This window comes from Montipora foliosa, chromosome 5 (genome assembly GCF_036669935.1).
Source record: "Montipora foliosa isolate CH-2021 chromosome 5, ASM3666993v2, whole genome shotgun sequence".
Classification (NCBI taxonomy): domain Eukaryota; kingdom Metazoa; phylum Cnidaria; class Anthozoa; order Scleractinia; family Acroporidae; genus Montipora; species Montipora foliosa.
In genome coordinates, this window is record NC_090873.1 from 5090293 (window position 1) to 5110092 (window position 19800).

Genomic DNA, 19800 nt, shown 5'->3' on the forward strand with positions numbered 1-19800 from the left:
CCTTTAAGGTCTCAAGCAGATAAGGTCAATCGCAAGTGCTCTGCTAAGTGGGCACACCACACACCACCGGGGTTTAATGAGAGGGAGAACCGGGGCACCGGCGAAAGAAACCTCTCAGGGATGAGTAGAGAACCAATAAAATCAACTCACATATGACGTGCAGTTCGGGAATGGAGCCCAAGCCACATGGGTAGAAGGCTAGCGCCCAGTCTCAATGCGACGCTATTTAGCCAAACGGCGCTCTCCTTTCCTTTCTAATTCAGAAACTATTTGTGATGGCGATATCGAATGATACTTAAAAGTCAGCAATGAAAGACCGATGAAAGTATAACATAAAAAAGACACAACAATAATTATGGGAAAATGTTACAGTAAATATTTACCGCGGCTGCCAAATTTGGTGTGCTGGCGAATTTCCTCAGAGGTTTGCCGATAGCTGCCAGTTTTTCCTTCACCATAACCTCCTGCACCAAGAGACAAACCAAACAAGTTTTACGACGTTTGTTTGCGGTTTACGTATTCTGTAGGAAAGGTGAAAGTTCCCGTAAACTGAGCAAACAAACAACCTCCCCCACCCACATAAGAAGAAAGTCCCCAAACTTTCGGGTGTCACAATTCCCTCGGCATCTTGGGGAAGGAGAGGTTTCGAGTCATCGATTATCAGAATCATTTTGCTTTTAGGTATCTTGAAAACATACCAAAGGACCAGCTTTTTTTAGACAAGAGGATGGCTGTTTCAAAAATGGCTTATCGGGCCCAAAAAGTTGTCCGGACTTCACTGGCTCCAGTTGTTCAAATGACGGTTAACTTTATCCAGCGCTTAAGTCCATATCCAGTGTATAAAATATACTCCATGTCACACTCTGGCCAAGATTTTCGAAACGCCTCTCATGGTTACGTGAGAAAATACTGAAATCTTTCAAGAGAACTTACAGTGGTACTACGATCAAAAGAATCAAATCATTTTTTTCTTTGCATTTCATGGCTATGTTAACTAAACACTAAGTGGCCCAAGTTTTAAGCCTTAATTTCAAAAAGACCCTTGTTTCTGCTAACTAGAATTTTCCTATTTAATCGGCCGCCATTACTAACTTTAAAATCTTGAGAGAGCTGGATCGAGGAGGAAATGCAATGTAAACAGCCTTTGGATAAAAATCAAAGCTCAAAATATAGTAAAACTTTAAACTTCTAGAAAGTGTCTTATCCACCGGATAAAGTTATCTGCCCTTTGAACGACTGATACGTGGTCGCAGTGACATCATGTAAAAGCTGAAAATAGCTTTTCTTATAGGATATTTCACAGATATTAAACAAGAGCACCATAACGTATTTTAAGAAGTGCTCCCTCCCCCTGTAAGTTGATATTTCCTACACCACCCCTGTGGGAGGATGAGTTGCAAAAGAAGCCGGGAAAAGTCCACGCCTTTTTCGGCAACTAAATTTTCAGGCTTCTTAGCAGCTTAAAACGGCGATTGACATTCCCAATTTGAGTTATTAGAACCGCACTTCAAAATATTTGTCTTTATTCGCGATGGCCGCCATGTTGGATTTGCTACTATCATGCAAATTAGCTACACACTTCTGAGGGGGCAAACAACACAAGTTCGAGAGGTTTTAACGAACATCTTAGCCACACAGATGATTTGTTTCACGTTCAATGAATGTTTATCACCTAAGTAATAAAATAGAATGATTACACAAGTTACTTCGACGTTTTTAGTGAAAAATGAGCAGCTAACGAAGTAGAAAGTCAAACTATCAAAGGTAATCCAAAGAATCAAAATTATTATAAAAGTTTAGCAATGTTATTTCAATATTTGGACGAGCCGACATTCCGCAATTTTCCCTTTTTCAAATGTTTGCCCCCAAGCATAACACATGGCTAATTTGCATGCCAATTTGAAAACCAACATGGCGGCTATCGTGACTAAGGCCTATTCTGTTTTAAGTCCATACCTGTCTCAATCGGTCTAACGCCAGCAGGCTCTCTACATGCGAAATTCCTTTGCTGTACTTTTTCAGCACTGACTCATCTTCTTCCTCGCCTTCCCCAACAGCTTGTGCCGCCATTTGCGCCAGGCTCTCTCGTTCTTCCGTCTCCTCCCCAGGTTGCTGTGAGAGGAATCAAATAGAGTTTTCACAACTGCTTGTCAAAAATACCTTGCAAGGGGTGAGGGGAAGGGAGGAGATGGTAATCTGGGTTATCCGGCCCACCCCACCCCCATTTCAGTGGATATCGCTCGCGGACTGCATCTCAGCCTTTCCGAGTTTGAATCCGAGCTCGTGCGCTACAAAGTTCACTCAGCTTTCCATTCAATCGTGGTGGGTAAAATGAGTATCAGTATTACTGGGGACAAGTTGTGCATGCAACGGGTTCAGAGTTGTTCCCACCCCTGCCGTAAATTACGGTAGAAGTTAAAGAAATGGAGCCCTTGGGTTGCCATCCAGTTTGGTCGACCTCTTGTCTTGTCAATATAGGGACCTTACGAAACGAGGACGGCGACGGCAACGAGAACTTCATTTTAAAACACGAGTTCGCGTTATTCGTATCACTACGAAACTATTTCATGTCGTTTCGCGTTAAACATGTGGAGTAACTGTCGAGGAATTAAACTCGTATGAGTGAGTTGGAAGCGTAAGGAGAGAACTGAAAATTCATCGTCATGCGCTTGCGTCCTCCACAGAACCTTGAATTTAGTCATTTCACGTCGTCATTTTGGAGATGAAGGCAAAGAAATGTACTAAAATGTAAAATGCACGTGCAAAGCGTGCAGAGCCATTGTTTTTGCTCACTAAACCTATCGTTTTGTAGCGTCGTCGATGCCGTCGGCGTCGTCGTTTCGTAAGCTCCCTAATAGCGTTGCTTCGCTGCGTGATGTAAAACACCTTCGCAACCGCTTGGTACACTCAGACGGTGGGCTCACGGGCTTCCAAATTAACATATTAGGCCAACTATTTTCTTCAGCTTTCAGAGTTCTACTTCCTCATTTCTACGGGTTTTAACACTAGATATGAAGCAAAGGGTCTTTGTCCTCAACACCTTTTGCGCCATTTTCGATCCACTTACCCGCGGGATATGTGAGACCAGCTCGTAAGTCACGCCAGATCTCGTTATGATGTCCTAAACAAAACGAATAAGGAGTTACAAAATGAACGAATGAACCACAACGACTACATAGACATTATAAGCGAGAGAAATACAATATTGACGAGAGATCTTCAGAGATAATTGCAATGACAAGCCCAAAAATAGAATTATACTATAAAGGCAAAGGCGCTACTAGATGGTGTCATTTTACTATCACCGCCAGAAAATCCTTTGTTCTGCAGATTTTTCTGCTCTGCAGAAGAGGACTGGTAAATTGGTATATTCATATAAAACTGAATGCTCCATCTGAACGGCACACGTTATTTTATGGAGAATGAAATAAGAGAGCACACGCCACTGTTACAAGTCTCTTTACTTTGGCTATTCTCCTGAGAAGGCTGTCTTTCCAACTTTGCTTCTTGTAAATTTTCACCGAAATCCGTTTCCTAAGAACCAAATCCATGGAGATGGGACTTGCGAGACGAACAATAACCTGCAAAAGCCAGGAAACCATAGAGAATAAGCTGATAGGGCCCTGAAATTTCACGTTTCGATGATGTTGTTATCACTAATTATACAGGTCCCGAGATAATAAAATTAAATTAGTGTGCGGTTTATTTTTCTTTCCTTCTTTTTGTTTTTTTCTGTTTGTTACTTTTTTGTTTTGATTAAAAGACTCAAAATATCTTAGACTATTTTTGGTTGGCCTTAAAGTAGTGCTTCATTTGTACTGAAAGAGTAAGGCGACTAAATTCACGAGTGTTTATCATTGAAGGCCTCAAACCACCCTTTTAACGTGGGAACTAGCTTCATCCGCACTCAGAACCACGAGAGAAAAGAATAGAAAAGAAATGGATCTTTTTGTTCTAGTCAGTTACTGTGGTATTTACTCCGAAGTCAAGTCCGTGACTCACCTTTAAAATCAGGTAAACTCGCTCATTTGATTGCGTGACGCGATTGAGGAACACCGAATCATGGATGGAAGAGTCCCACAATACAGTCGCGGAGACCTAAACGTGGAGACAAGAACACACACAAAAAAGAAACTTTAACCTTGGGGGTTTTAAAACACCTAAAGGCTGGCTTAAGGTGAAGTGTCTGCAGTGGTTTCGTCCTACATGCCTGACAACATTTCCCATCACGCTACTGCAAAACAAGATGTTAAAATATAACCTACAATCTTCGCGAAAGAACTGAGGCGAGTTCCAAGACAAGACCTTCTTAACCGGAAGAAGTTATCATGATTGCGCTTAAAAGCTTTCGAACAGCAAAAGCGGCCTTTGTTGTCTCTCCTCAAAATGGCCGGCAAGGATCGCCGCCATCTTTGGTGTCGCAATGTTAGGCGCAGTAGCAGATGCAGTGGTAGTTAAAAAACAAGCGAATCGCCTTAAGCGCTGTTCTGACCAGTGTCATTTTTGAGGAACTACCACACCCTTGTCATTGAAGGTTGAAATTGAAATAGTCACAAAGTGATTACAATAACGCGAATTTATATTTTGAGATGACGTTCTCGTTGCTGTCGCCGTCGTAGTTCTCTATGAGGGAGCTTACGCATGCGCGTTTTTGCGACGCGGACGGCAACCGGAAGAGAATATTTCGCGTACCAGATCAGTGGTGTTTCCCAGATTTTTATACTAAGCATCTCTGATGAAGAAAGATACTTAGCAATGTAAATGTGGTTGTGTGAAGACAAATCAAAACGGAAAACAGCTCACTTCCGGTTGCCGTGCGCGACTCAAAAACGCACGTGCTTAAGCTCCCATCGCTCTGATGAAAGAAGGAACGTCAGCTCAAGATTCTTCCTTACGGTGATTCAATGCACCTTCATTAACCCGTTTGATAAAACCAAATTCTTGTGTGATTTTATGTCACGAGGATTTTACGCCGCCCTCGGTTAATCAAGTCTACAGTTATTTCCTACCTGTTTTTGGTCATATTTTATGATCGGCAGTTCCATCATATTATCCGAGTTCTCAAACATGAGAGTCGAGTCCACGCCCGCGGGACCAGCTTCCTCCATACAGCCCGTCCTGACCTCATCTACAAGTTAAGGGATGCATCAAAACAATATCGGTATCTTCTTCCTCAAACGGACATAACCATCAAAGAGTAACTTGAAGATTCTTAATAACAAACGGTTGAGGGTGACGAAGACCAAGTCAATCATACGATTTTCTAGTTGGACAAGATTCAACAATCTCCTAATTGGCACAAACTTTTCGTTCGATTTCCGTTATTTAGGGATTCCTCGTTCAACAAATTCATGAATGGATGAAAACTGAATATGTTAAGATTCGTTTTCTCCTACTTTGCCATAAGTCACGCCTTCGAGTTAGGGCGGGTATTTAAATAATACCAGGGCGACTTTTGTCCCGTGGGAATTTACTCCGGTTCCCTCTTGTGATTCTGCATTCGTTTACATGATGCTACAAGAAAATGTCATATCGGAACGAGTCATACCGGAGCGAGGGTTTCATTTCGGTACAAAATCTCGCAACGATATCATACACCTTTCTTCTAAAATGGTCGCCATTTAGATATTCGTTTGTTTTCATTCAAATTAGACCTTGATGCCTCGTTCAAGGCGAAATATTCTTTTGAATTTTAGCTTAAGAACGAGGCATCAAGGGCTAATTTGAATAAAAACAAAAGAATATTTAAATGGAGGCCATTTTAGAAAACGGTGTATGTACAAGAAGAAAAACCACCGTTTCGATAGAAAAACCTTAAATAAAAATGACCACAATCAGGTTTTCTGAGCCCACGAGAGTGAGCACCCCCAGCAAACCATTGTTCTAACGAAAACCGCTGGTCAGCAACCTGGTTCTGGTCATTGCTGTTTAAGGTCTTCCGTTTCGGTATGAAATAGGCCTGTCCGTGGCCTGGAACGGGTAGAGCATGCGTAAAATTCGTCAATCCATTCTCAAATGTATTTAATCAGCGTCAAGTGTGCCTTCATGTAAACACGATATGAAATGAAGTATTCATCTTGGTATGGTTATCGAACCGGGGCGAGTTTTTTCATGGAAATAGCCCCTTAAATTCTTTCTTCAATTCCATAAAAAAGTGAGTCGGAAGTTGAAGAACTGCCATCGCATTAAGTTGTTAAAAGATATTTTCCAGAAAACACTTCCTTACCATTTTGCAAATCCAGAAATATGACGGGATTAAACTTTTCCATTCCGAGAGGCACGGTTCTACAAAAACAAGGAAAGAGATAGCTTTAGCACGAAGGTTGGTCTACAGCGACTTTCAATCGAGTGTCATAAAACCAAAACCAAAGTAATTGCTTTGGCCATTTAAAAAGCACGGAGACAATCCAGCAAACCAATCAAAACTCGAAGTAATTACACGTAGCCGACGCAAAGCGCGGGAAAATGTGCGCGCGCAAGCAACGATTGGTTTTGGTTTCACTTCTGATTGGTTGAAAAAATGGCACGAGAACTTTCGACCAACCACTGAGCGAAGTAAATGCAAAACGAAAGCAATTCGCTAATTATTTTCGACACTCAATTGAAAACCGCTCTCTCAGTTCTAATCGCGATTATTTCAAGTCGCTCGGCATGGCGAGCGTGTAGGTCCTTTTCTGGTACTAAATTGGCTCAAATGATGTGGCTCTTTCAAGAGAAAATTAAAAATTTATCGCTGGGTGCCCACGTACTCCAAAGAACTTCAAATATGGCCATTTCACGTCGTTGTCAGGACGCAAAAAAACTGTAGAGCAGAGTCATGGGGTTTTTACTCATTAAACCTATTGTTTTGTTTCTTTCTTGTTTTCGTCAACTTAATCGTTTTCTTATGCATGCCGCACACTAGAGCTATTAGCTTTGCAAAGTTTCACTCGTGACTGTTCGCGTAGGCAAGTTCCCCCCTGTGTGCGGTGGCGTTTTGACCTAGCTGTCATGCGGTGTTCACGTGTGCCCTCGGAGCCGAGTGTGAACCAGTAAACATTTCCTCCAAGTGTGCGCGCGCGCAAAGCTATCTCCATATAAGGCAAATACGCATGCGGGTTACAAACATTTTCAAATCAAAATGGCGACTAGCATTATTGATGTCTCATGTGATAAACTAACGAAACTTTTTCAAAAGGCTTTGTATTCATCTGCCCGAACTAAAAACGGGGCGTTTTCAAAGCCTTCCACTTTTGAAACCATTTTCGTGAAAATGAGAAGCGAAACGCGTCAAAAAGAAAGCTTTTTTCAAATGAAAACGGGGTCGCTTCACGCACTGCTTTTGTTTGAATTCATTTAAGCACAACTGATTAATTATCCAAAAGCCCGAAAAGCTATTTCTAGCGCGAAAAAAAACAAAGGGACTGGTGATTAAAAAAAGAACGACAGATAACATTTTATGACACATTACGGACACAATGCAATAAGGGTTTTTTTTTTAATGCACAAATTATCACAAATCATTTGCATGTGCCTGAGGCACCACGCCTTTTATACTGAGTCTTCGTGTTTAATACCGATGTCATTTGCAATCGTTGCAAACTGGCTTGACCGGTTTATTCCCTTACCCTTCATGCGGTGGAGCCCCAGGGATACTACTGCCCCGAACGGGTACCAGAACAGCGTTTCTCTCCTCAGTTAGACACACCCACTGGTCAATCATCCAGCTTTCTCTCTCTTTGTCACTCGATGACTTGTCTGCAAATGAACAAGAAGAACTTTAAAACATACCGGGTAAACAATAGGGGGTTTAAGAAACGACAAAGGCTACGGCTACGGCAACGCCAAGAAGCAGTAATATTGTTGGTTAAAAAAACCAAAATGATCGTGCCGCACGTGCGGCACGCCTTTTTGAACAATTCTCTCCCCCAACCTAGTTCCCAGGATCTCTCTTTTCTGCCTCCTTTGTCAACAAAGAGACCCTGGGAACGAGGTTGTTTTCTGCCCTACTTGTCAAAACTACCACGTGAAATGACTAAATTTAAGGTTTGGACGACAACGTGGACAAACTAAGCGAATCTTTCAGTAAATCCGTCCTTACCAATCCAGTTTATGGACACCGCCCATATTGTACAATATAAACAAGATGGAATAATCATGAAATACTTAGAATAGCTCAAAGTTATACTTTGAAATGGCGCTTCGTCGCAATAGCAGTCGTGGTTTCTTTAACTCCCTAATATGCTTACAGGACGCTGTTGGAGAGATTTAGCGTAGTATAACTTCACTATTTCCAGGTTATTTTTTGCCTGTTTGCTAGAGATATACAGCAACTTCTCGGGACAGAGCCAGTGAGAGATTAGAACAAGGAAATAATTGTTCCTTTACAACAAGAAATAGCCTGACGACTGTTTCCCTTTGGCGTTAAACGTAAACTTGACGCTTTAACTCCATTCAATTATTATTAATTACTAATAAAAACTAGAGCGGTTTTCAATTGAGTGTCGAAAGTAATTAGTTAATTACTTTATTTTATTTTATTAACTTTGCCAGTCAAGCTGGCAGAGCGCCACAACAGCTTGCGCCAATTACTGTGGCCCCTTTTTTACCCTCCCAACCATGATACACAACAGAAGACAGACCACAACACCGGGAACTACGTGCCCTACTCTTAGCGACAAGTGAGTGATTACTTCACTCAGTGATTGGTTCAAAGCTCTCGCGCCACTTTTTGAACCAATCAGAAGTGAAACCAAAGCCAATCGTGGCTTGCGCGTGCAAATTTTCCCGCGCTTTGTGCCGGCTACGTTTAATTATTTCGAGTTTTGATTGGTTTACTGGATTGTCTCCGTCCTTTTTGATTGGCCAAAGTAATTACTTTGGTTTTGGTTTTACGACACTCATTCGAAAAGCGCTCTATTAATAATTAGCATAAGTAATTATTAATTATCAAGACAAGACAAGATCGATAAAGTTGAAACCGATTTTCATGTTCAGGAATGAAGTACCGTCTTGCAAATCTGAACCGACTTAAATCACCAATGTTTCCATTCCAGATTTCAGAAACGAAAATTTAACTTCGTCATCACACATCAAAACAATGATTTTATAGGAAAAATCCAAGATATGGCTTTGTTAGGCAACACCAGAAACCCATAAGCGTTGAAACGTGTAACGGCCCCGTGTGTGCTGGGAAACAAGCTTCTGAATATTCAATTTGCTAAGTACCATATTTGGAACAACAAGAGCGAGGGGTTTCCAAATATGGTACTTAGCACTGAAACATTCAACCAATCAGTTCGCACTGAATATTCGGAAGCTGTGAACGCGCGTTACACAATTCAACCCTTATGGGTTTCTGGCAACACTTAACACAGATAAAGAGAGGGTGGCCTGGCCTATTCTGTTCTATTGAGTATAAATTAAAATACCTGGTTTGTCAATCAAAGAATGGATCTGCTCATCGAGATATTCGCGTCGTTTCATCAGAGAAGTGGACCACTTTTCTCGCATACTACACAAAGAAAAGCAACAACATCCAAAATGAATGAGATATCTTTATGGAAGGAAAGCAATGGCCGGTCTTGGCGACCAGCTGTAAATTTTTTTGTTGGTTTCTTTAACTGCAATCTCAAATTTCCATTTGATGCATAATATCTTTCATATATTTCTCACATTACTCGCTTGGTTGAATCTTTGATATGCCTTCATGTGACTGCGTGATGCAGTTAGCGAGGTGTTAACCCCGAAATGCCTTATTATTACTAAGAGTTTGCAGTTTGAAATTTGAAAATGTGAATGCGTAATGGAATTCTAGTTAATAACCACATATCACCCTTGCTCACAACAGAGTACCCAGTAGCTCAGTAGTTAGAGCATTCAACTAGAACACGGGGATCCCATCTGGGGCTCAGATTTTCCCGAGTTTCCATTTGACGCACAATACCTTCCATGAATCTCAATACGATTAGGAATTAACAAATACGAGTCATTTTCTGAAAGGTGTCGAAGTTGGACAGGGCTTTAGCATTTAAACATGGATCCTCGTAAATTCCGACGGTGCAGTTTTAACTGCTTGGAACTACCTGAATTTTTCAGGTGTCAATAACAGACAATTGCTTACTCTTTTATATTCGTTGGACAAACATGAGGTAAATGATGAAATGGTATATGAAATGAAACATATATGAACTGCGGATATGAAATCAAGTGAAGCTATGATCTTCGCAGTTATGAACGCAACTTTTACAATTGCGTAGAGAAGCCTGAAAAATTCAGGACTTCAACGGGGTTTGAACCCGTGACCTCGCGATTCCGGTGCGACGCTCTAACCAACTGAGCTATGAAGCCACTGACGTTGGGAGATGGTCATTTGTGGGTTCTAATGGTCCCGTGAGGAATGAATCAATGATGAAATGGTATATGAAGTGAATCATACATGGACTGCGGATATGAAATCAAGTGAAGCTATGATCTTCGCAGTTATGAACGCAATTTTTACAATTGCGCAGAGAAGCCTGAAAAATTCAGGACTTCAACGGGGTTTGAACCCGTGACCTTGCGATTCCGGTGCGACGCTCTAACCAACTGAGCTATGAAGCCACTGACGTTGGGAGCTGGTCATTTGTGGGTTCTAATGGTCCCGTGAGGAATGAATCAATGATGAAATGGTATATGAAATGAAACATATATGAACTGCGGATATGAAATCAAGTGAAGCTATGATCTTCGCAGTTATGAAAGCAATTTTTACAATTGCGTAGAGAAGCCTTAAAAATTCAGGACTTCAACGGGGTTTGAACCCGTGACCTCGCGATTCCGGTGCGACGCTCTAACCAACTGAGCCCGTCACCTCGCTCTAACCAACATGAGGTCCAACGAGATGGGATTCCACAGAGAACAATTCGGGATAAACATTTTACTGCTCTAGTCCAATCAGAATCGGGAGAAATTATGTCGAGTGTAGAACAAAATTGTGTAATTAAGACATTCAGGTACCCCTTTGAAATACGTACATCACAAGTACTGAACTGTTCGAGTAAGCAGACTTACATTGACAGATCTTTTTCCTGGTAACTATCCAACGGCTGTTGGTTTTTACTCCTCATACAAACACTACCAATAAACACCGCGGAAATCATGTTACAGACAACGGGAAGTGACCCCGCCCTAGGTACAGGCTGAACGTGGACCACAATCCTCCGCGAGTGTCCTTGTCGAAGCTGAAACACTCCTCCAGTGAGGTTGTCCTTTTGAATGTGTAGCTCGACTGGGGCGTAGACTCCTTGATCGTTGATCTCGTGTATTTCTACCCATACGTGTATCTTTCGAAGCAATTCAGCCCATCTGAAATAGTAAAGTCTAAATGTAATAGCAGTGGCAACCTAAACAAACTTGAACTTCGAAAGGTTCGCTTATTCTTGATACAGGAAGGAGAGATGAGACGAATTATTTGAAATTGAAATGTTGTTTAATAAATTTAAGGTATATAGTTAAACTTCTTTACTATACAAACACCTATGAAATGCCAGCAGCCCACTTTCGATATATTAAAATTCAGTCCCAAACAAATGGCATCATCTCGAGGCTCTGGGGAATAAACTCATACAAATCCTTGTATTTATTCCCCAAAGCCTTGAGATGATGCCTTGTGTTTAGGACTGAATTTTAACATAATGAAAGTGGGCTATTGAGCTTTCGTGGAAAAACCAGGAGCCCATTACCCGGAGCTCCCATCTTCTATATTAACGCTCTTGAGTCAACCCTTTCCCGTATCTTTCTATTTTTAGAAGCACCTCGCAAGGGGGGCTTTACTAGGTGTTTTCACAATAGCCAATCATAAGAGACCGATGGTCAGCCATTTATTACGTCATATACGTATGTGACGTATGTGAACCATTTCACGTATGTTCTCAGTCACATACGTCACATACGTCAAAATGTAGTAGTTCTAAAAATAGAAAGATACGGAACAGGGTTGACTCAAGGGTACAATACAGATGGAAGCTCCGTTAATGGGCTCCTGGGGAAAACATAATATCTTCACCCGTGAAAAGATCACCGTTGCTATGGTCACATAATAAATCGCGCCGTTGTTCTACGTTAGGTTTGGTATGGCATTTCATTGGTGTTTCCATAATAAACAGAACATTACGTGACCGCTGGAGATACGAAAAAGAACATTTCGTATCTCCGCGCAGCCATGTGATATCCTGTATACCAGTATCCTACAGCACACGATCACATATTTGATGATGATCAATGTGTCATAATATCCTTTGATCTGAGATGAACTGGTTATCTCTGTACGAGCACCTATCGTTTCAGCCAGGGAAGAAACGCGCTTTTTCGAGAAGAGACGAGGCGCTTATTTCAACCCGGCTTCGTGTTCGCGGAAGGTGAGTTGACATTTCGGAAAGGAAACAAGTATGGGCTTTTGAGATCAATTAAGGTACACGTGGACTACATACCTGTCGTGAAGTCCCTTGTGTTGTGGTTCTACATTCCAGTTGACTTTGCTGTGTGAATCAAAGCCCTTCATTCGGTTTCCCCAGACTTCAATCGCAAGCGAGCCTTCCGAAGCAAACTCCACAAACTCATCGGTGACTTCCATATCAAATTGCTATCAGACATGAATAACACGTAAAGGTGTTTCCAGTCAAGCATGGACATCAATTTCATCTCAAAATTCTAATTAATTTACTCATAATTATAAATAATTATTTACAATTAGTAATAATTTATCAAAAATTATCGCATTACTTAAACGTCCAGCCTACGACGTGCTCTATTTGGATGACAGTAAACCAAATGAAAGCAAATCGAAGATGTTCACTTTTAAGTGACAACGCACATCGCTGTCGAGGGTAACTCAAGCAGTTGCAAGGAAAGCCAGAAAAAAAAATTCACTTGAAGGGAACTCGAGCGAAACAACAGAGAGATTCAGCTTCGCGTTAACGACAAACAGGAAACTGCAGGGTGCTGGTTTCTCACAAAAGTATGAAAAGTCTATTATTCCAACTTGTCTCGCTCCTTTGAGAAGTAACTCGGTGCTCGATATCTGGAGATAGCAGGCAAGGCAATAAAAGAGCTGTCGTCAAACAACAAAGTCTCTTTGACTTCTGGCAAAACGCGAATTTCAATCTTGAGTTTGCCTTTTGCCGCAAACGCTACGTTAATTCTCTCTTTTAACTCACCAAGGCTAAGAAGCGGTCTGGCCGTATAAATGCAATTTCATAAACAAACGAAGTGAGAAATGTGTGGGAGGACTTTTAGTGCTGTAGAATCCCAAATATTGTGCTACGACCCACTCTATAACACGCCTAAGATGTACAAGACCCATGCATAGCAAACTATCCAATCTCCCTGTCGCCATGTATCACGTTGCTGTCATATCAAGCTCCATTCTTTCAATGATGTGGAATGCTCGTCAATCGCAGCTACACTGCCAAATTACTTTACTGAACTCTCATTGGTAAGTCACGAAAATTTCGTGACTTAACGCCGCAAGCAGGAAAGATATGTGAGTGGACGTTTCGAGCGCTAGTTCTCCGACAGAGCGAATCATCTTCGAGCTGTTTGCAAGTTCGACATCATCTTCAACACCGTGTATACCCTATGACGAGGGGCTAACGCGCGAATCCCCTGCTAGTAGAGGCTTCCTTTCTTTTTGCGTTCGCTGGGCTGACGAGTACGGGGAAAAAGACCTCTGCCATGGGTCGAAATTCACGTTGATAAAACCGCCCTCCACCACCTTCGACGGCACTCTTCAAACCGCATGCCACATGGTATGTTTGCAGACTGTGATTTGGGCCCGTTGCGTCACGCGCATTCCTTTACCGCAACACGATCTTTTTTCTGAATTCACGATTATCGTGAATTGTCAATTTGCTTTGCATTCAATATTATCGTTATTTTAGGACACTGTGTCCCACGACTTGTGACAGCAGAGAAAATACGGAAATAAAAAAATCATATCCGTGGACTGTATTTGAACCCGGAGTTTCTACTCTATAGGAACCGCTACTTTCTCCTTCATCACTGAAGATCAGAACACCAAACATTTATTTAAGTCTCCCATAGAATATAGCTGCTGAAGAGTAATCGGGCCTAAGCTTTTATTTTAAAATGTTTAGCTTTGTCATGAAGTTTGGTAACCCATGCCTAACCGTATCAGTAGTTTAGTAAACATTCACCTTTCAAACATTTTCCATTTATCCTTACCCGCAAAATAGCCTAGCCAATCGAGGCGGATAGGAAAAATAAACGATTACAATACTAGGGGTTGAGACAACAGCAAAGAGAACAGATACATGAACATCGACCTATTAGATTAAAATCACAGGGAGTAACCGACCTTTTGCAATGTTTAATATTCTTTGTTGCCCAGTGACAATAAAGCAATATCAAAAGGTGTTTAAAATATTGTCCCTGAGCAGCTACATGTAGCGGTGCGATGCTCAAGTGGTGAGGTGACGGATTAACAAAACATTCCCAGGTTCGAGTCTTATGTCCATACACTTGGGTTGTCCTTTGAAAAATATACGACCATTTCCCAAAATCCATATCAAGCTTTCAGTCTTCTAAATTATCGATAATGGACTTAGTAAATTCAAAGCAAAATAAAAATTCACCCTAGTGATAAATTCAAGGTAGTGAATGGGCTGAATTCCGCTGTTGTTCAGTGAGCCCGTAAAACACGTGAAGTATCACGTGAGGTTTGGGTCACCGCGCATGCTCAACACAATGAGTTTCCACCAATGACAGAGGTCTGTTTTCCCGCACTCGTCAGTCCAGCGAACGCAAAAGAGAAGAGAACTCTTCTAGCACTACCACAGAAACTAACGAAACTAACCACTTCGTTCTCGTTAAGTCTGGTTATCACAAAATGAAAAACTCCCTGAAATGCAACCAATCATAAAAACACTCACCTGTGTGTGCTCAAAAATCATCCTGTTAGTTTTCGGTCCGGGGTTGGATATACTAGCGTTGATTGGCGGGGCAACGATTGTATTACCATCATTCCAAAACTTGTATTGGCAAAACACGTAGTTACACAGCGCTGGAGGAAGATCGTACGCTTCTACCACTTTGACCACCACGTGCATTTTCGAGCCCTTCGCGAGTTCGTCATCATCTTCGATATCATCTTCATTGTGTGCCACCAACAAATCGTCCTCTTCTCCGCTGGTGTCTTCATCTTCATCTTCAATCTCGCCTTGGGCCTGTTTCTGTAACATTTTCTGTGCTCTTTCTGGGAGAAAAATTAACCAAACCAGCATTATTATATGGCAAGCAATTCTCAGGCTAAATGGAGCAATGTGATTGGTTAGCTTTTGGTTGGGATTCTACAGTACTTAGCACTGAAACATTCAACCAATCAGCTCGCACTGAATATTCGGAAGCTGTGAACGCGCGTTACACGTTTCAACCCTTATGCCATGGGTTTCTGCTATGGTTTAATTAAAAGGGTGTTTGACAAACTTTAGACGCTGTCAGAACCACTGACAATTGTCTTTGTCCATGATTACGCACGATTCGAATTGCACAATCTGCCAGTCCCATAAATAAACCACAATAATTTTTTTTATAAAGCGTTCTTCAACACAGATTGCTGGCAGCATAGTTCATAGAGGGGAATGGTTAGGAAGCTCGGCAAACATCAAAGGAGCAAACAAAGATGCCAAGATTTAGGTTGGAAAGTCCACGACCGTGCACAATCTTTTGTTTTGCGCTCATACACTATGCATGAATTACGTAACCAACACGTTTCTATTGGTTAGTTCCTCAGTACGGAGTAAACAACTATTGTGTTTTGTGCACGGTCAAGGCCAGAAAAGAGAACAAAAACCTACAACAGAGAAAGTTGTCGGGTTTCATAACCATTCCCCTCTATTAACTATGCTGGCAGGAAAAACTGTAGATATAAAATTCCTCTCCACTTACAAATTTGCAGATAAAAGTAGCCATCTTTTGTTCTAATTACAACAATCATAAAAATAATGTTAAATAAGAGGAAATGGAAGCAACCCGGGCGAAAACGTGTAGAACTGTGACGGACTGCTGGAATTGAGTTTGAGGACGTAAGTACCTGATATTCTTGATACTTCTACTTTTAACCTTCCGCACACCTGACAAAAAAACAAAAAAAAAAAGTGGTTTAGAAGAGGCAGAGTACTGCTTCAAACACAAGTCTTACCTATCACTATCTTCAACGTGGGCCGTTGAATTCAATATGGAGGTCTAACTTTGTTAAACACTTGAAAAGAGAGAAAGTCGCAAGGCGTTACCATGACTTCGTCAAATCTTTGGCTTCCATTTATTTACCTCATTTCACACCAGTATTTAGTATGTATACTTGTCAATCGCGTTGCTTCCTTTACATTCGATAATGATGACGTGAATGTTTCGAAACTTTGAACATTACTTTCATCGTTAATCTTTCTTTTAACATGAGTTGTGGAAGGCTGGTTTCTACGTTTACTGTGCGTGCGCCTAAGGTTTTGACCACTCAAATGAAAGCTATTGAGCATTGCTTCCCTGTGGTGCTGTTTATTATGCTTTACGACGGAGTTCCGAGTCTTGAGGCCGGATAAAATACAAAAGTGCGATCATTTTAAGGAAAGCTATACTACGCAGTACAATCCCGTGGTGCTGTTAATTATGCTGTGCAAGATGATTCTACGTTTTGGGTCTGTGGATAAAATCCGACAGTGAGACCATTCAAATGAAAGCTACTGAGCAGTACTTTCCTGTGGTGCTGTTTATTATGTTGTGCAAGATGCTTTTACGTGTTGGCTCTGCGGATAAAATCCTACAGTGTGACCATTCAAATGAAAGCTACTGAGCAGTACTTTCCTGTGGTGCTGTTTATTATGCTGTGCAAGATGCTTTTACGTGTTGGCTCTCCGGATAAAATCCTACAGTGTGACCATTCAAATGAAAGCTACTGAGCAGTACTTTCCTGTGGTGCTGTTTATTATTCTGTGCAAGATGCTTTTACGTGTTGGCTCTCCGGATAAAATCCTACAGTGTGACCAATCACCATTCAAATGAAAGCTACTGAGCAGTACTTTCCTGTGGTGCTGTTTATTATGCTGTGCAAGATGCTTTTACGTGTTGGCTCTGCGGATAAAATCCTACAGTGTGACCAATCACCATTCAAATGAAAGCTACTGAGCAGTACTTTCCTGTGGTGCTGTTTATTATGCTGTGCAAGATGCTTTTACGTGTTGGCTCTGCGGATAAAATCCTACAGTGTGACCATTCAAATGAAAGCTACTGAGCAGTACTTTCCTGTGGTGCTGTTTATTATGCTGTGCAAGATGCTTTTACGTGTTGGCTCTGCGGATAAAATCCTACAGTGTGACCATTCAAATGAAAGCTACTGAGCAGTACTTTCCTGTGGTGCTGTTTATTATGTTGTGCAAGATGCTTTTACGTGTTGGCTCTGCGGATAAAATCCTACAGTGTGACCATTCAAGTGAAAGCTACTGAGAAGTACTTTCCTGTGGTGCTGTTTATTATGCTGTGCAAGATGCTTTTACGTGTTGGCTCTGCGGATAAAATCCTACAGTGTGACCATTCAAATGAAAGCTACTGAGCAGTACTTTCCTGTGGTGCTGTTTATTATGCTGTGCAAGATGCTTTTACGTGTTGGCTCTGCGGATAAAATCCTACAGTGTGACCATTCAAATGAAAGCTACTGAGCAGTACTTTCCTGTGGTGCTGTTTATTATGCTGTGCAAGATGCTTTTACGTGTTGGCTCTGCGGATAAAATCCTACAGTGTGACCATTCAAAAGAAAGCCGCAACTTAACAATGGTTCAGGACAGGGTGGTTGTAAGTTTTTGGTCTGTGGAGGAAATCCTGAAGTGTAGGAGGAGTACTTCCCTCTGCTGCTATTTATTGTCCTGTACAAGGCGATGCTAGGTTTACAGCTCATATCCTCAGCTGTAACTACTCAAATTAAAGCTCTCTGGGAGTGTTCTCTACTCATTTTTTCTCCGCTGTAGTCAGTACAGGTGACATCGTGGTCAGGTTTGATAAAAACAAAACTAATGTCCTCACCAGACAACACAAGGCATTATTTTCAGTGTTAATGGAGGTTTTTAACGCCACGTTTTCCGCCAATCAGAGGAAACCATGAGTCTCACAGTGTCTTATGCGCAACCATCTTCCGGCGCTTTGCGGCTGCACGTATTTCCTTCACAACACGATTGGCTGATATTCATGACTGCGTGTATTGTGATAAGTCAAACACCCTACAACCTTCACTCGTCTAAATTCTTTATCCATACCTCTCCTTGTTGACTGATAATCGGAGCTGCATACTCGTGATTCACATCATGTAACAAACATTCAAGGAACACATTTGCCACTCCGATAAGCGTGTGGCATTCCACTTCAAAGAAAAGATCCAGATTTTCATCCTACCAATCAAAATTGAAGACGATAAAAATTAAGTTTAAGAACGGTGCCTACCAATTCAAAGGTATGTTTGCGCGGTTTACTGAATGTGAGCGAAAAGCAGATCTTCTCAAGTGTTATTGAAATCCAAAAAGAAAATTGGGGGTAACCACGCATTTTTCGAAGATAATTTATCAAAAATATTTGTAAAGAGCTTTAAAATACAAAGCAATGTATGGCGTTCTTTTCCAAATTGAAGCTTAATTATCTCTGAAAAATGCGTGGTTACCCCCAATTTTCTTTTTGAATACCGAGATCACTTGCTAAGTTCTGCTTTCTCCGCATAGTTTTGAACCGCGCAAAAATATCCCTGTATTAATAAGCACCAGCCATAGGAAATCCGAGTATCTCGAGATGCGCAGAATGTATGCGCAATTACAATAGTAGGCACCGTCCTTAAAACAAAAAAATGAGGAAAAAGTAAGTGAGGTATAAGATGCCACAAACTGTTGCTATACAAATTGCTGGTCAGAGTGAATCAATTTTAAGTTTGTCAGGTTTCGATTTCACTGAAATATAGTTATAGAAACAAATCTCGTGCTTGATGCAATGGACATTGGCAAAGCACTACACACCGTTTCAGAAAATGGGATATCCTCTTCTACACACTGATTGTACAAGTCCCTCATGTCATAGATCTTGTTGTTCAATTTGTCCAAAGACCAAACTAAAAACAAAGAAATGCTGTCAATCTAAAGGAATCTTGTCGGAGACAAAGGGGCAGGAGAAGAAGTTGCTGACTGAGTTCAGTTATCCCCCAAAACACTTTTGTTTCCCTTCCTTTACCGAATTTGTGCCAAAACGCATGCCGCACGTGCAGCACGTGCAGCACGATTACTTTAACTCCTACTTTAACGCCGTCGTCGTTTCTTAAACTCCCCAATATCTCTTGAAGCCAAGCCATTTAGAAGGGGAGGACTGTACAATTCACTTACTTTGCGTTCCCTTGGATTTGTGTTTAACTACAATGGCCACCTCGCTGCTGAAGCCTGATCTGCTCCGGCCAAAGCCAAAGCTTAAACTTGATGTTGGAATCTGGTTAAAGTAACGCATATAATTTACTGTTAATGTTATTCATGAAGCTGGCAAAATATTTTCAGCACGCAGCCGCTGGGTGCGTGTGTGTTGAAAGAAATAATCTGGCAAACATAACAGCGTTGTGAGAAGGTCAACTGAAAGGCGCCAACCAGTTGGTTATGTTAAAAGAAGCCTCTACTGAAGCTCTACCAGAACGACTAAAGCGGTTATTAAGAAATAAGTTTTAAAAACGCCTATTTTTGTCTACAAATTTCGCGGGAGCGCCATCTTGAATAATTGTGACGTTTACCCTTGTGTCTGAACAATAGAGCAACC

General features: G+C 41.4%; 1 protein-coding gene across 2 annotated transcripts in view; it reads right to left on the reverse strand.

The window, feature by feature from the left end:
- The window catches only part of LOC138003453 (kinesin-like protein KIF13A), a 54757-nt gene that overhangs the window by 9776 nt on the left and 25181 nt on the right, over positions 1-19800 (reverse strand). For both annotated transcript variants that reach the window (XM_068849535.1, XM_068849533.1), the window contains exons 24-39: positions 19383-19482; positions 19023-19114; positions 18279-18410; positions 16070-16109; positions 14910-15232; positions 12450-12601; positions 11032-11325; positions 9411-9493; positions 7608-7737; positions 6227-6285; positions 5010-5128; positions 4003-4098; positions 3465-3581; positions 3068-3121; positions 1957-2112; positions 384-464 (exon numbers count right to left, since the gene is read on the reverse strand). In XM_068849535.1, the coding sequence (XP_068705636.1) occupies positions 384-464; positions 1957-2112; positions 3068-3121; positions 3465-3581; positions 4003-4098; positions 5010-5128; positions 6227-6285; positions 7608-7737; positions 9411-9493; positions 11032-11325; positions 12450-12601; positions 14910-15232; positions 16070-16109; positions 18279-18410; positions 19023-19114; positions 19383-19482 (2028 nt within the window). The remainder of the gene's footprint in view (positions 1-383; positions 465-1956; positions 2113-3067; positions 3122-3464; positions 3582-4002; positions 4099-5009; positions 5129-6226; positions 6286-7607; positions 7738-9410; positions 9494-11031; positions 11326-12449; positions 12602-14909; positions 15233-16069; positions 16110-18278; positions 18411-19022; positions 19115-19382; positions 19483-19800) is intronic.